General features: G+C 42.0%; 2 protein-coding genes across 3 annotated transcripts in view; one reads left to right on the forward strand and one right to left on the reverse strand.

Annotated features, from left to right (window-relative positions):
- Window positions 1-8,371, reverse strand: part of LOC128106589 (basic proline-rich protein-like) — a 28,440-nt gene extending 20,069 nt beyond the window's left edge. The window contains exon 1 of the mRNA XM_052732171.1: window positions 7,117-8,371. Coding sequence (XP_052588131.1) covers window positions 7,493-8,371 — 879 coding nt within the window. The 3' untranslated portion in view covers window positions 7,117-7,492. The remainder of the gene's footprint in view (window positions 1-7,116) is intronic.
- Window positions 7,752-12,874, forward strand: part of LOC128105925 (ras GTPase-activating protein 1) — an 84,520-nt gene continuing 79,397 nt past the window's right edge. The window contains exon 1 of one of the 2 annotated variants that reach the window (XM_052731227.1): window positions 7,752-8,911. In XM_052731227.1, coding sequence (XP_052587187.1) covers window positions 8,370-8,911 — 542 coding nt within the window. In that variant the 5' untranslated portion in view covers window positions 7,752-8,369. The remainder of the gene's footprint in view (window positions 8,912-12,874) is intronic. The other variant, XM_052731228.1, reaches the window with a different exon arrangement.

Below are 12,874 nucleotides of genomic sequence, written 5' to 3' on the forward strand. Positions count from 1 at the left end.
ATCCTTTTTTTTTCCCTTCAGAAAGAGATCCCTGAATCTAATCTTCTTTGTTAGTTTTTTTCTGACCATTACCAATAACAATTTGTAATCAACCCCCTCAAACAATGACAAACATCTGTAACCCATCGAATGACCAAAAACCACCTACTCACCTCTTGGGAATGTGGGTGTCATGTTCTCTAGACTGTTTTCTGTTGTCCTGGGGTAATGACATTTTTAGGGGACCCTGAGAATATTGGGATAATGGTCAAGTCTTGGGAGAGCTAACTATATTATTTCTTGTTTAGCCTATGTTTGTTGGAAAAATACAGGGGTTCTCTGAAGTTTTGTTTGGTATTCTGTGAGGCTGGACCATCTCAGCTAGCAGCTTTAAAGTTGTTCTGGAGGCAGAATTTTGAGGAAACTGCAACAGAGGCATTTTGAAAGGCTGGATCACCTGGGGGTACTTGTTTTTATTGGTATCTTGTTCTTTTGTTCTGAAAACACACAAACTTTTAAAGGTAACATATATATCTCCATTAACACAAGTATGGAATGTGCAGTGTGCACAAGTTAGTTAGGTATGGTTTTTTTGTTTGTTTGTTTGTTTTATGTTTGAGCAAGTAAAAGGCATCTGTTAACTTTATAAGTTTATTTGGACTGTATAACCAAACCTCTATTCACACCATATGAAAGGATGGCATATAATAATAAGTCATGAGGATTCTATAGCCATCAAGATTTATCATGTCAGCTGGGCGGTGGTGGTGTACGCCTTTAATCCCAGGACTCGGGAGGCAGAGCCAGGCAGATCTCTGTGAGTTCTAGGCCAGCCTGGTCTATAGAGTGAGATACAGGACAGGCACCAAAACTACACAGAGAAACCCTATCTCAAAAAAACCAAAACGAAGAGAAGAAGAAAAGAAGAAGAAGAAGAAGAAGAAGAAGAAGAAGAAGAAGAAGAAGAAGAAGAAGAAGAAGGATTTATCATGTCTCATATAGTCTCAGAGCTGTTCTCATGTAGAGGAATCAGCATATACATCACCTGTCCTGTAGTCTTTCTTGGCTTTTTCTCTCATGTCTATAGCCAAGATGCTCAGGAGGCCTCCCTTGATCAAATCTGATCTTTATTAATTTTGAAGAGAACTGTAATTTTTTGTTTCCTGTGGAAACAAAGACGTGTCCTCTCCTCCAATGTAACGTATTTTCTGACTTCCATGTTGAAGACATTCTTAATATATAAGTTGGTTTTGTTTAGTAGTTTCTATAATCCAATGTCTCTCAGCAGCTATTTTTTTTTTGTATATTAGCATTTAAAAATTCAAAGTCAACAAAGAACCATATAGGATCCTGACAACCTGTGTATTTCCCATCTTTACGTGTCTTATTTTTTTAATATTATTTTACTCTCTCTTTAAAGAGTTTATATTTTTAAACTATTTTTATCTATGACTTCTTTCTCAGCATCTAAGCACATTTTTAAACATACTGTACCTTTTTAGAGGTTTTCTGCATCTGGACCTGGCTTTACTAAGTGCCTGCAGCATTCTCTGACCACATGAGACAAATCTTAAACTACCATGTCAGCTGCCATGGCTCAGCTTAGGGCATGGCACTCTCGAGATTGAGGAACTAGGAAGTCATGTGTGGATCCGGTTTTGGAACCGTTTTTAAAAAGCTTCCTCAGATCATATGTGGAAATACATGTCCCTACACTGGACATTACTTATTTGTTTTTATTGTATAGTTGTGTTAGATTATCAAAACAATACTCACTATGAATTCAGTAGATTTGGAAGTCAAGTAGTTGCACAGCGATGCTCAGGTAGAACAAACAATATAGCCTGAATCAGACACCTTAGCTAGATGACAGAGATGGAAAGGTAAAGCAGAGGTGTATTTTTGAAGGTGCTTCAGGTCATGTTTAAAATGTTGCTTACATACACAAAGAAGGTCAGTGGATGGGAAATGGAGTCCTACCTGCTCTGACACTCCCCTGTTCTTTACTGAAACCATTCACTCCCTTTTACTTTTGCTTCTACCATAATAACATGAAAAGAAGCCAAGACATTGAAAGGACATAGTTCTTGGGCAGAGGGAAATAATTGGCAAAAAAGAAACAATTTAGAAATAATGACAGTGAAAACTTTCTGATAATGAAAAAAAGCCCTGCAAAATACAGAAAAATAGAACATAAAGATAAATAGTAATAGGCATAATATTTTCAAAACAGTATTTTTTATATTTAAAGTTTAGGTTTTACTATAAATAAGTTGAATGTTTTAGATGCTCTTAATTTCTTTGAAGGTTGCTTCATTGCATCAGATATCAAACTATTCTTTTAATTTTTCCATGATATTTATGTTTTATAAATCTTTTTTAATCAGTAAGTTACATATAATAATCTTTGAATGAGAATGACCCTCATAGGCTCACATGTTTGAATACTTGGTCCCCAGTTGGTGGTGCTGTTTGGGAAGGATTAAGTGGAGTGGCCTTGTTAGAGGAGGTGTGTCACTAGGGGAAAGCTTTGAGTTTTCAAAACAGTGGTTCCATTCCCAGTGAGTCTTCTCTCTGCATTCTACTTGCAGCTCCCAGCTGTTCCTGCTGTCATACCTTTGCTCAGACATGGACTCTAACCCTCTAAAACTGTAAGTCCAATTAAATACTTTCTTTTATGCGCTGTCTTGGTCATGGTGTTTTCTCATAGCAATAGAAAAATAACTAAGACAAAAGTTGGTAGTAGGAAGTGGGCTATTGCTGTGATAGATCTGACTGTGTGGTATGGTCCTTTGGAGTAATGTGGAAGAGTTTGGGACTCTGAACAAGGGAAAACATTTGAACTATGTAAGTGCGGCTTAGTAGGCCATCCTAGTAGTATCTTGGAAGACAGTTGTTCTGTGGAGGTCCAGATCAAGAGGTTTTAGAGGGGAACAATATGGCCACTGGGATGCAGACCAATGCTGTGATAATCTGGAAAAGAATGTGACTGCCTTTGGCCCTTATCCTAAGGATTTGTTGGAGGCAGTATTGAAAAGTAGTAGACTAATTTCTTTGGTAGAGGTATATCTTGGTCCACCAGTGAACAGTGCTGAGGAACAGAAGTTAAATTTGAGATTCAACAGGATTAGGGGACTCTAGATCATAGTGCTCAAGAGTCCATTACTGGGCTTTTCTGAAATTTTTATTTCAAGATAGCTAAAGGTTCAAAGCAGGGACAGGGAAGTAATGATAAACATATAGAGAAATTCTCATTACTTTCACGAAGTGTGCTCAGGGGCAGAAAGTCTCACTATACCCTGATTCCTCACCTTTTGAAATGGTAATGCAAATTCTGTGTCATTGCATGTTGGAAAGTATGTAATTTGCTTTTGACTTTACAGGGAGTTACAATTAAGATGTCTCAGAAGAGACTTTGGACTTTTAAACAGTAGTGAGACTGAAAGGCTAAGGGGACTTTTGATGTTGGAATAAAGGTATTTGCATTATGATGTGATGTGGCTACAATCCTATGGAGCCAGGGATTGGAATGTGGTGGTTTGAATAAGAATAGGCTCAAATACTTGAATGCTTGTTTTCTAGCTGGTAGAACTGTTTGGGAAGGAGGGATGGCCTTGCTGGAGGAGGTATGTCACTAGAGTCAGGCTGTGAGGTTTCCAAAGACTCCTGCCATTCTCAGTGTGCTCTCTTCCTGCCTCCGACTTGCAGGTTAAAAGGTGAGCTCTCAGCTGTTTTTGCCATCATAGATTTGTTCCACCATCATGGGCTCTAGCTCTCAAAAACAAAGCCCAATTAAATGCTTTCTTTTATAAACTGCCTTGGTCACAGTGTTTTCTCACAGCGATAGAAAAGTAACTAAGACATTTTCATAGCCTGTATCCCTTCAATGTTATTTTTTCAAAAGACGTTCCTAATTAGGAAATGTGCTCTGAGGAATCATACTGGAGATCAACAAATGCAGTGGGGGATATTAGGTTAGAGACTAGGGCTTCTTCTTCAAATTTGCTGAGCCAATGAAATCTTTTGACATTAGATAAATACAGGAACCAATTGGCATAGCTGAGGATGTGCTTAGACACAAACATACTTTGGAATTCTTAAACACAGTTGTAAGCACTTTATTGCTTCTCACTTAGTCGTTCCATTACCGACTTTTCATATATCTGCTTAAGCACAGTCAGGTTCTCAGCTATGCTCAATGACTGAGTCAGGATTACCTTTTTATCTACTTCATGTATGGCAGATGCAAAAAGAGCCTGGAGTGAATTACATTAATATCTGAGTTGGCAATGAAATGAGAATAAACATACATTGTAAGCTTTCAATATCTCCTCATGAATGCCTTTTCCTAGGTTTTCATTATTTATCATTAAATACATTTACAAATACTAAATGACCCATTTTTTTGTAAAATCACAGATATAATGGATTATTTCACTGAATGCAAAAGCTGTTCTGCCTTCCAGCACCTCTCTAATACTCTCTGTGAATTTAATTAAGACTGTTTACTTCCCTTTGTTAACTGATGTTACATAAGTCCATACCTAACACTAGTTCCTGCAAAATACTTGTCATTTCCTTCTCCAAACAAATAATTCAGTGTTTAAATAAAAAGTGTTCTTCAATTTTTGACTCAGGAAGGTTCAAGAAATTTGTCAGGAAATTTAGGGGCTTATAAAAAAAAAAAAAGACAGAAGTACAACATGAAACAGAAATTAGCAGGAAAAAAAATGAGCCAAGTAGAAAAGGAAAAGAGGCCTAAGACAAAACTAAATCAAGAAGGAACATTAAATAATTTTGGACAAACTAAAAGGTTGTAAAACATAGAAGACAATAGAGATTTAAAAAGTGTAGGGGCTAGAGAGATGGCTCAACAGTTGAAGGCATTGACTGCTCTCCCAGAAGTCCTGGGTTCAATTCCCAGCACCCACATAGCAGCTAACAACCACCTGCAACTCCAGTTTCTGAAGCCCTTTTCTGGCCTCCATGGGAAATGCACAACGCCCTCTTCTGGACTCTGCAGACAACACATACACTTGGTACACAGGCATGCATGCAGGCAAAACACTCATACACATAAATTGAAATATTTTGAAAGTGAGTAAGCAATAGTGAAAGAACAAAGCACAAATTTGCCTGGCACTGCAAATAGGAATGTATATTATACATTTTACATGCACACACACACGTACACACACACACACACACACACACACACACACACACACACACACACACACACAAATTTACAAAGAGACTTACTAGTTCCTTCCTGCTAGTATGAAATTTATTTCCAAAGATGTGCAGTGATGTAATGCAGTGTTTATTTATGCTTTTAAGGATGGAGCTCTGTTAAAAGCAGTGCGCATGTCCAGAACTGAGCTAGGGGAAAAGATAGACAATGGACTGTTTCTGCATCAAAGTCTTCTAGTTACATATACTTAAAAGTAACTGGGGAAATAAAGAAGTGTGTAGGAGGTATTAGTCTGCATTAAATATTGATACTTGGGTGCTAATGGATTTTCAGAAATGGAAGAGGTAAGTTTCTGATTAGGGTATCGAGCCTGACCTGGATTTTCAGAAAGATGGCATTTGAACACATACTACAAAAGTAGAGGTGGTAACAGATAACCTAACAGTGAGTTCAAAACCTGCATCTAAGTCTGGTGGTTGTGATGAGCATTAGAGCTGGGGAGTAGGGTTTAAATACCACAGGTTTCTAACCTCTGGCTGTGAACATAGTTGGTTTTGTGGTTGTGTATTTGTGCTTCATGCACTCAGCAGTAGGCACAGGTGGGATTTTAGTTTACATTTAACAGAAAAATCTGTTCTAAGGAGGCCACTGTAAGAAGCAGTATTTCATTATTATTTTAATGATCATGGATCTGCTTCATTTTGTTCTTATTTGCTAACTGTTTTAGAATAGCACAGACCTTAGCAAACCAATAGCCACACCTTACCCATCCACCTAATAGATGACATATCGCCTCCTTGATTAGCATATTCTAGTATAGCACAGAAGTTCTCAACAATCACTGTCAGGATTCATTTAAACACAAATAGTGCGGTTTCTGATACAGAAAGTCTGAGGTGAACATTTCTTACAAGTTATTGGTCAGAGTTCTACCCTGAGTCATAGGTCCCTTCACTAACTCACTTTCCCTTTGCATAAGTGGCAAGTACCACTGTTTAATTAGGTTAGATTGTTGTTATAGCCAGAGTATACCGGAATATGCAGACTGATGATGGAAATGTCCTGCCTGTACTTTGTCATTTCCTTTAATGGTCCCCCCTCCCCCCCCCCCCCCCCCCCCCAGCTCAGCCTCTTGCCATCCTCGGCATGTTGATTTGGTCAAACTTAATAGAGAAAATATGATCAGTATTCAGCGGCATTCAACATGACACTCTCTCCTGGGAGAACTGAAAAGCTGGTACAATACATGAATCCTGAAGGACAAATTCCTAATACTGATAATTTTAAATAATCAGAATGACCTCTCTATATGAATTCCTATATACTATCTGCTCTCTGTATCAACAAACTATATATTCATGGGTGGCACACTCCTCATATAAAAACATTTAGAAAAAATTGCACCTGTACTGAACGTGTATAGATTTTTTTGCTCTTATTTCCCAACATTAACTACATAAAGGACATTTAAGTTACATTAAGTATTGTAAATTACCTAGAGATGACTTAATGCGTATGGGAAAATGTACACAAAGTATAAAAGGTACTAAGCCATAGTTATAATTTGGAACTCACCAGGGTCCTGGAACTTATTCCAGGGAACACCAAAAGACAATACAAACTCTGTGTGTGTGTGTATGAACTTATACACACACACACACACACACACACACACACACACACACACACACACACAAGGCGGACAAAACCTTTTCCTTGGCTACCTTAAGGGTGACAACGATCTGATGAGTGTAATTTTGGAAAGTTCAGACTTTGATATGTCTTGCAGATTCTTGCACACAATCTAGGACAAAAATACATTGATTTATGCTTTTTGTGGCACTTTTCCTCTTCACACTTCTTTACTATCTGACATGCAAACGTGTGAGAGGGACATTCGGTGAAGGGAACTGAAGTTTATAGTAGTAGAAATCTGGCTTTACCTCTGTTTCCACCTTCCCCAGTTTTCCCATGGCTCCTCCCATCGGTTGCCTTCTTGAGTCCCCGACACTAGGTTTGAATTATTCTACCGTGCGACAGTTACACGGCGATTCATAGCACGCCACGAAAAGGAATACACTACGAGCACGGCTTTGACCTTTGTCGCCGACTGCCTCGGTGGCTGAGGCGGCCATGTCTCTACAAGTTAGAGAGTAGGGGGATGGACCTGACTTCCTGGCACCATCCTTGCCTTCCCTCGGGCCTGGAGAGGAGGGACCTTTCCTCCTCGCCCTGGTAACAAACAAAGCCGGGGAAAGGTAGGCTCGCACGGAGGCCCTCGGCGTGGAGAGAGCCCGCCACGCGTCCCCCGCCCCGGGCTCAGAGGGAAAGAGTGTGCCACGCCTCCGGGCGCGCGCCCGCCCGCCGCCTGCTCGCCCGCTCGCCCGCTCGCCCGCCGCTTCCTGCCGGGGCTGCTCTTCCCTCTCCTCCCTCCAGCCGCGCTCCCGGAAGGCGCCTGCGCAGCAGCAGCAGCCGCCGCCGCCGCCGCCGCCCGCTCCCGGCTCCCCTCCCTTCCTCCCGGGCCCCGCCCTCCTTTCTCTCTCTCTCTTTCCTCTCTCTCTCTCTCTGTCTCTCTGTCTCTCTCTCGGGTTTCGCTCCCGAGCGCCTGCCCTGGTAGCCAGCCGTCGAGTCGGGTTCGGCGCGCCGCCCCCTTTCCCTCCGCCCCTCCCACCGCTCGGGTCTCCAGCCGGCCGGAGATGAGGCTGCGGCGGCCGCGGCTCGGGCTGCCCCGGCGGTGGCTGCGGTGGGGGCGGCCGGAACCCGGGCGTTGAGACGCGGCGGCGGCGGCGGCGGGGCTGCCTCGGCCGCTGCAGCGGGCTTCCCTTCCTCTCGAGCGCAGCCAGGAAGTTTGGCGCCCCGTGCATGTGTGCGCGTGAGTGTGGGTGTGCGCGGTGAGGCTCCGGGCAGTGCTTCTGCAGGCGCTTGGGCTTCGCTTTTATTTTTTCTTTTTCTTTTTTGCCCGCGTCGCTTCCCGTAAGGCAGCCGCTGCCGCCGCGGAGCTTGCTTGGGCTGTGGCCGGAGGAGGGGGCGCGGCGGCGGCGGTAGTGGCGGCGGCGGGCGCCCTCCTTTTGTTGTTGTTTCCTCTGCCTGGAGAGCTGAAGGGGGACGCGCCTGGGTGGGGCGGCTCGCAGCCCGGGCCTGCTGGCCCCCGGGGCTCCCGGGCGGCCGGGGTAGCTCGAGGAGAGCGGGCTTCAACATGATGGCGGCCGAGGCCGGCGGTGAGGAAGGCGGCCCGGCGACCGCGGGGGCCGGAGGCGGCGCGGCCGCGGGCTCCTCCAGCGCCTACCCGGCGGCGTGCCGGGTAAAGTTACCCGCGGCCCTGCCGCCGGTGGCCGCCGCCGCCGCCCCCTGCCCGGGGCTGGCCGACGCCGACCTGGCTGCGGCCCTGGGTGGCGGAACCGGATTGGGGTCCGGGTTCCCGGGGACAGGGCCAGTGGCGGGTGTCCTGGGGGGCGCCGCGCCGAGCGGCGGTGCTGCTGCTGCTGCTGCGGCTGGCGTGGCGGGTGCTGCCGCCGCGGCCGCCGGACCTGCCGGAGATGTTGCTTTCACCAAGGGGACTCTGTCGTTCCCTGCTGAGACCCTCGGGCCCGGTGGCGGATTCCCTCCCCTGCCGCCGCCTCCTCTGCTGCCCCCTTTGGGCTCCGGCCTGGGCACGGTGGATGAAGGTGACTCCCTGGATGGACCAGAATACGAGGAGGAAGAGGTGGCCATACCGCTGACCGCACCTCCAACTAACCAGTAAGTCGGACATGCCGCCTGCTGAGGGATTGTGGAAGAAATGGGCAAGGTGGAGCAAAACATACCATGCTCCCGCGGCTGTAATTGGTTTGGAAAGTTTTGAAGTTTCGGGTTCCATATATAGGGATTTAGTTTGATCAGTCGTCTTCCCTACAGGCACTGTCCCTGGCGTCCTCGTGTATTTATTGCTCTTCTGGGAAGACGTAAAGTTTTTAAGATGGGAAGCATGGGAAACTGTATCCAGTGAGAACCGGATATGGTTCGGCCCCTTCCTAATTGAGATAGTGTCCGGGATTCAGCAGAACTTGGCACTATGCTCCCATGCTCCCTGCTGAAGCTAGACACTTAGTGAGAACCATGAGTACAGGTTTAAATGGGTATTGCGTTAATGTAAGTTGGAAATTCATTGGTCAGAATGCTTTGTTTTTTGCTGCAGTTGCAAATCCCTACTTAAATGTGTACTGGAAGCGTTGTGATTCAGAAAAAAAACTAGATCATTTTAGAGAAGCAGGAGAGAATGGAGAGAAGTTCTGTGAATTACAGGTGTGATTAAGGGCCCACACACTGAACACTAACTTGTTCCTTAGAATTATTTATTAGTATTTGTGTAATACTTCTATACCGAGACATTATAAAAACGTTAAGATAAAACAGATTAATACTGCTCTCCGCACGTTGGTATTGATTGATACCATATTCTGTTTGGAAATTAATTTTGGTAGTTTATTGTGACATAATCAGGGCAAATGGCTTTCCCTTTTAAGTTGTCTCCTTACCCTGTTCTTTTCATGAGTGAAATGTGTATGTATTTGTAAATGTAGGTTGATCTTGATGAGGGGAAAATGTTGAGATGGGAAGCAGTAATAATAGACAAAACATGTTTTATGGAGCCTTCAAATCAGTCATAATTCACCTTTAGAATTTCAAAAACATTGGTGAATATTAGGAAAAAAGATTTGGTTCCTATATTGACACTTTCTGGACACTTGAGAAGTTTTCTTTGGGAGGGTCAGGGAAGCATTTTGTAATAGTAATCCATTTTTGATTGAAGCTACATTAATGCTCTTAAGTGGGTGTTGTGATTTGGAAGAGCACTGGTCAGAATGCTTTGTGTTTGATGCACTTACAAATTTCAATTTAGGTCTGTTTCGATACTTCCTAGCTATGGTGAAAGGATGTTATGTTCCTTTTATGCTATTCAGCACAAAGTGTAATCTCTCTTTCTAATTTTAATCGAATTTATGTCTGTGTATTGCAATCTGTCCCGGGAATGTTCTAGAAGTGTTAAAAAAAATTGCAGCATTGTGTGTATACCTTTTTGCCAAAATCATTTATGTTTTTATTGTAGTAAAATGCAGTTTTTAATACTGAAAGAATGTGGTCTTGTGCCATTTCTGTAATTGAATTGACTTAGGCATATTTAGAATCTTGGTTTTTTGGCACTTGGAGCTTTCGAAATTGTTATTCTGAGTGTTTGCATTGTGTATGTGTGTGCACTGTGACAGTATCCGCTGACAGGCCAGAAGAGGGCATCCATCAGGCTCCCTGGAACTGGAGTTACAGGTGGCTGAGAGCTGCCCTGTGGGCGATGGGAACCAAACACTGCTCCTCTTCAGCAACAGCAAGTGCTTCTAAACTGCTGAGCCAGCTCTCCAGTCCCAGTATATTATTCTTCAATTATTTCCAGTAGATTCATTTATTTTATTTTATTCTTTAAGACGGGCTGTCATTCTAGTGTAGGATGGCTTGGAACCTACCATGTAGCTCAAGCTAAACTTGATTTGTGGTGATCCCACTCAGCCTAAGTGCTGGGATAATGGGCTTAAGCCATCATACTCACTTTCTAGGTTCTAATGGGTTTTTACAGAGGAGTTTAAACCTGAGAGCAAAATTGAGTGGAAAGATACTGATTATTCTCACACTGAATTTTTAAAACTAAACATGATTATTTGGGGAAAATTTTGGTTGTGAGAAATCTATTAGTGATTTTTATTATTTAAAAATTTTTTTAAAAATATAAAATTTGACTGAGTTGTTCATATTCTAAAAAGTCCTCTATACTTCATATATATATATATATATATCTTTGTTATTTTTGAGATTGTAATTTAATTACATTTCTCCCTTCTCTTTCCTCCCTCCAAGCCCTCCCACATACACCTCCCTGACATCCTTCAAATTCATAGCCTCTTCTTCATTGTTACTACATGCATATACATATTTGTATACATGTATATTTCTGAATATAACCTGTTGAGTCATATATAGCTTTCATAATTTTTTTAGTGCTATGAATCAAACCCAAGGCTTTACAGTTGTTAGACAGATTCCTTATCACCAAACCATATCCCTAGGCAAATTTTCTAGTGTGTTTTTAAAATTTACCACTAACTACACAAATTCACCCCTTTCTTTCTTTTTAAAAATAAGATTTCTTCTTCGTGACACAGTCTGAGTGAGTTGTAGGGAAGCTCAGCTCCATGCTTATGTCAGGAGACGAAGTCCCCTCTTGTCTAGTGCAGCACTCAAGATCTTGGAGGTCAAAGACCCTTTTACAGGGGTCGCCTATGACCATCACAAAACACAGCTATTTACATCCCATTTATACCAGTACCAAAATTACAGTTAGGAAGTAGCAACAAAAATAATTTTATGGTTGGGGGTGACCGCACAATAGGAACAGTATTAAAAGGTCTTAGCATTAGAAAGGTTGAGGGCCACTGTACTTATGGTTCCATTATCATCATTTCTGTTGGATGTGTGTGTATGCAAGTATGTGTGTGAGTGTGCTCACGTATATGAGGATGTTTGTGCTTTTGTGTGTGGTACAGAAGAGGCTGTCAGGTGTTCTTTGTAACTTTTCACCTTATTTCTTTTAAGCCAGGTCTCTCCTTAAACCTTGAGATCAAATTTATTTTGGCTAGGCTAGCGGCCAGCACATTTATGTATTGTGTTCCAATAAATAAATAGTTCCCTCAAATAACAATATAACTTTCTTATCGTAAAAGAAAATTCTGCCTACTAATTCTTTTGGTATAGGGATACCCTTATTAGTAACTGGTTATTTTATGATTACTTTTCGGCTTATTTTTTTTAAATCAGGATCTCAAGATGTTGCCCAAGTTGAGCTTGAATTTTTGGTCTTAAGTAATCATCCTGAATGAGCATCCTGAGTAGCTGGGATTATAGGACTGGACACTTCACTGGCTAAAAAAACTATTTTACTTTTTTGTTTATATACTTATTTGAGACAAGCTTTTGTACTGCAGGCTGGTCTAGGGCTAGAATCCTTCTGTTGCAAGTATTGGGATTGTAGGTGTGTATTACATGCTGAGCTCAAATACTGCTTTAGAACAGGATTTCTTTAACTTTTTCTACTCTTGAACCTTTTTGCCCAGTTTTTACAAAGGTGTCAAACATAAAATAAACATATAAATCAAACAGTTACTGATAATAAGTCATAAAGAAATGTATTGTCAACAATTCTTTGATGTATGTATAATTTATTAAAGATGAGCAAATTGCAAATTAAAATAGATTTGTTTATTTTTATCTAAGGAATTAAATCTTGGCTGAATATTTGATACTGGTTTTATAGTTGTCAATGCTGAGCATGTTTCTAGTGGAAGAGTTAGGGTAGGAGAAAAGGCAAGTACAAATTGCATCCATAAGCATAACATGATAAACCACCTTTCAGCTGTACATTCCACAGCAGATTTTTTTAGCTACCATTGTCTGATATGATACTGCATATCAGTGCAGGTTATGGTGCATTGTTTGAATGTGTACTTAGAGGATAAGTGTAGTGCCTTGGAATCGCATGCAATGTGTTTTGTTTTGGAGTAAGTTAAAAACAGTTATTGTAAGGTAACAGCTTAATGATCACCTTTTTGTATGTCTTCACACATTCAACAGGATTTGAGGCATTTAGGTGATTGTATTTTTTTAATGAGTTAAAAATGA

This window comes from Peromyscus californicus, unplaced genomic scaffold, assembly GCF_007827085.1.
Source record: "Peromyscus californicus insignis strain IS unplaced genomic scaffold, ASM782708v3 Scaffold_9__1_contigs__length_137607984, whole genome shotgun sequence".
Taxonomy (NCBI): domain Eukaryota; kingdom Metazoa; phylum Chordata; class Mammalia; order Rodentia; family Cricetidae; genus Peromyscus; species Peromyscus californicus.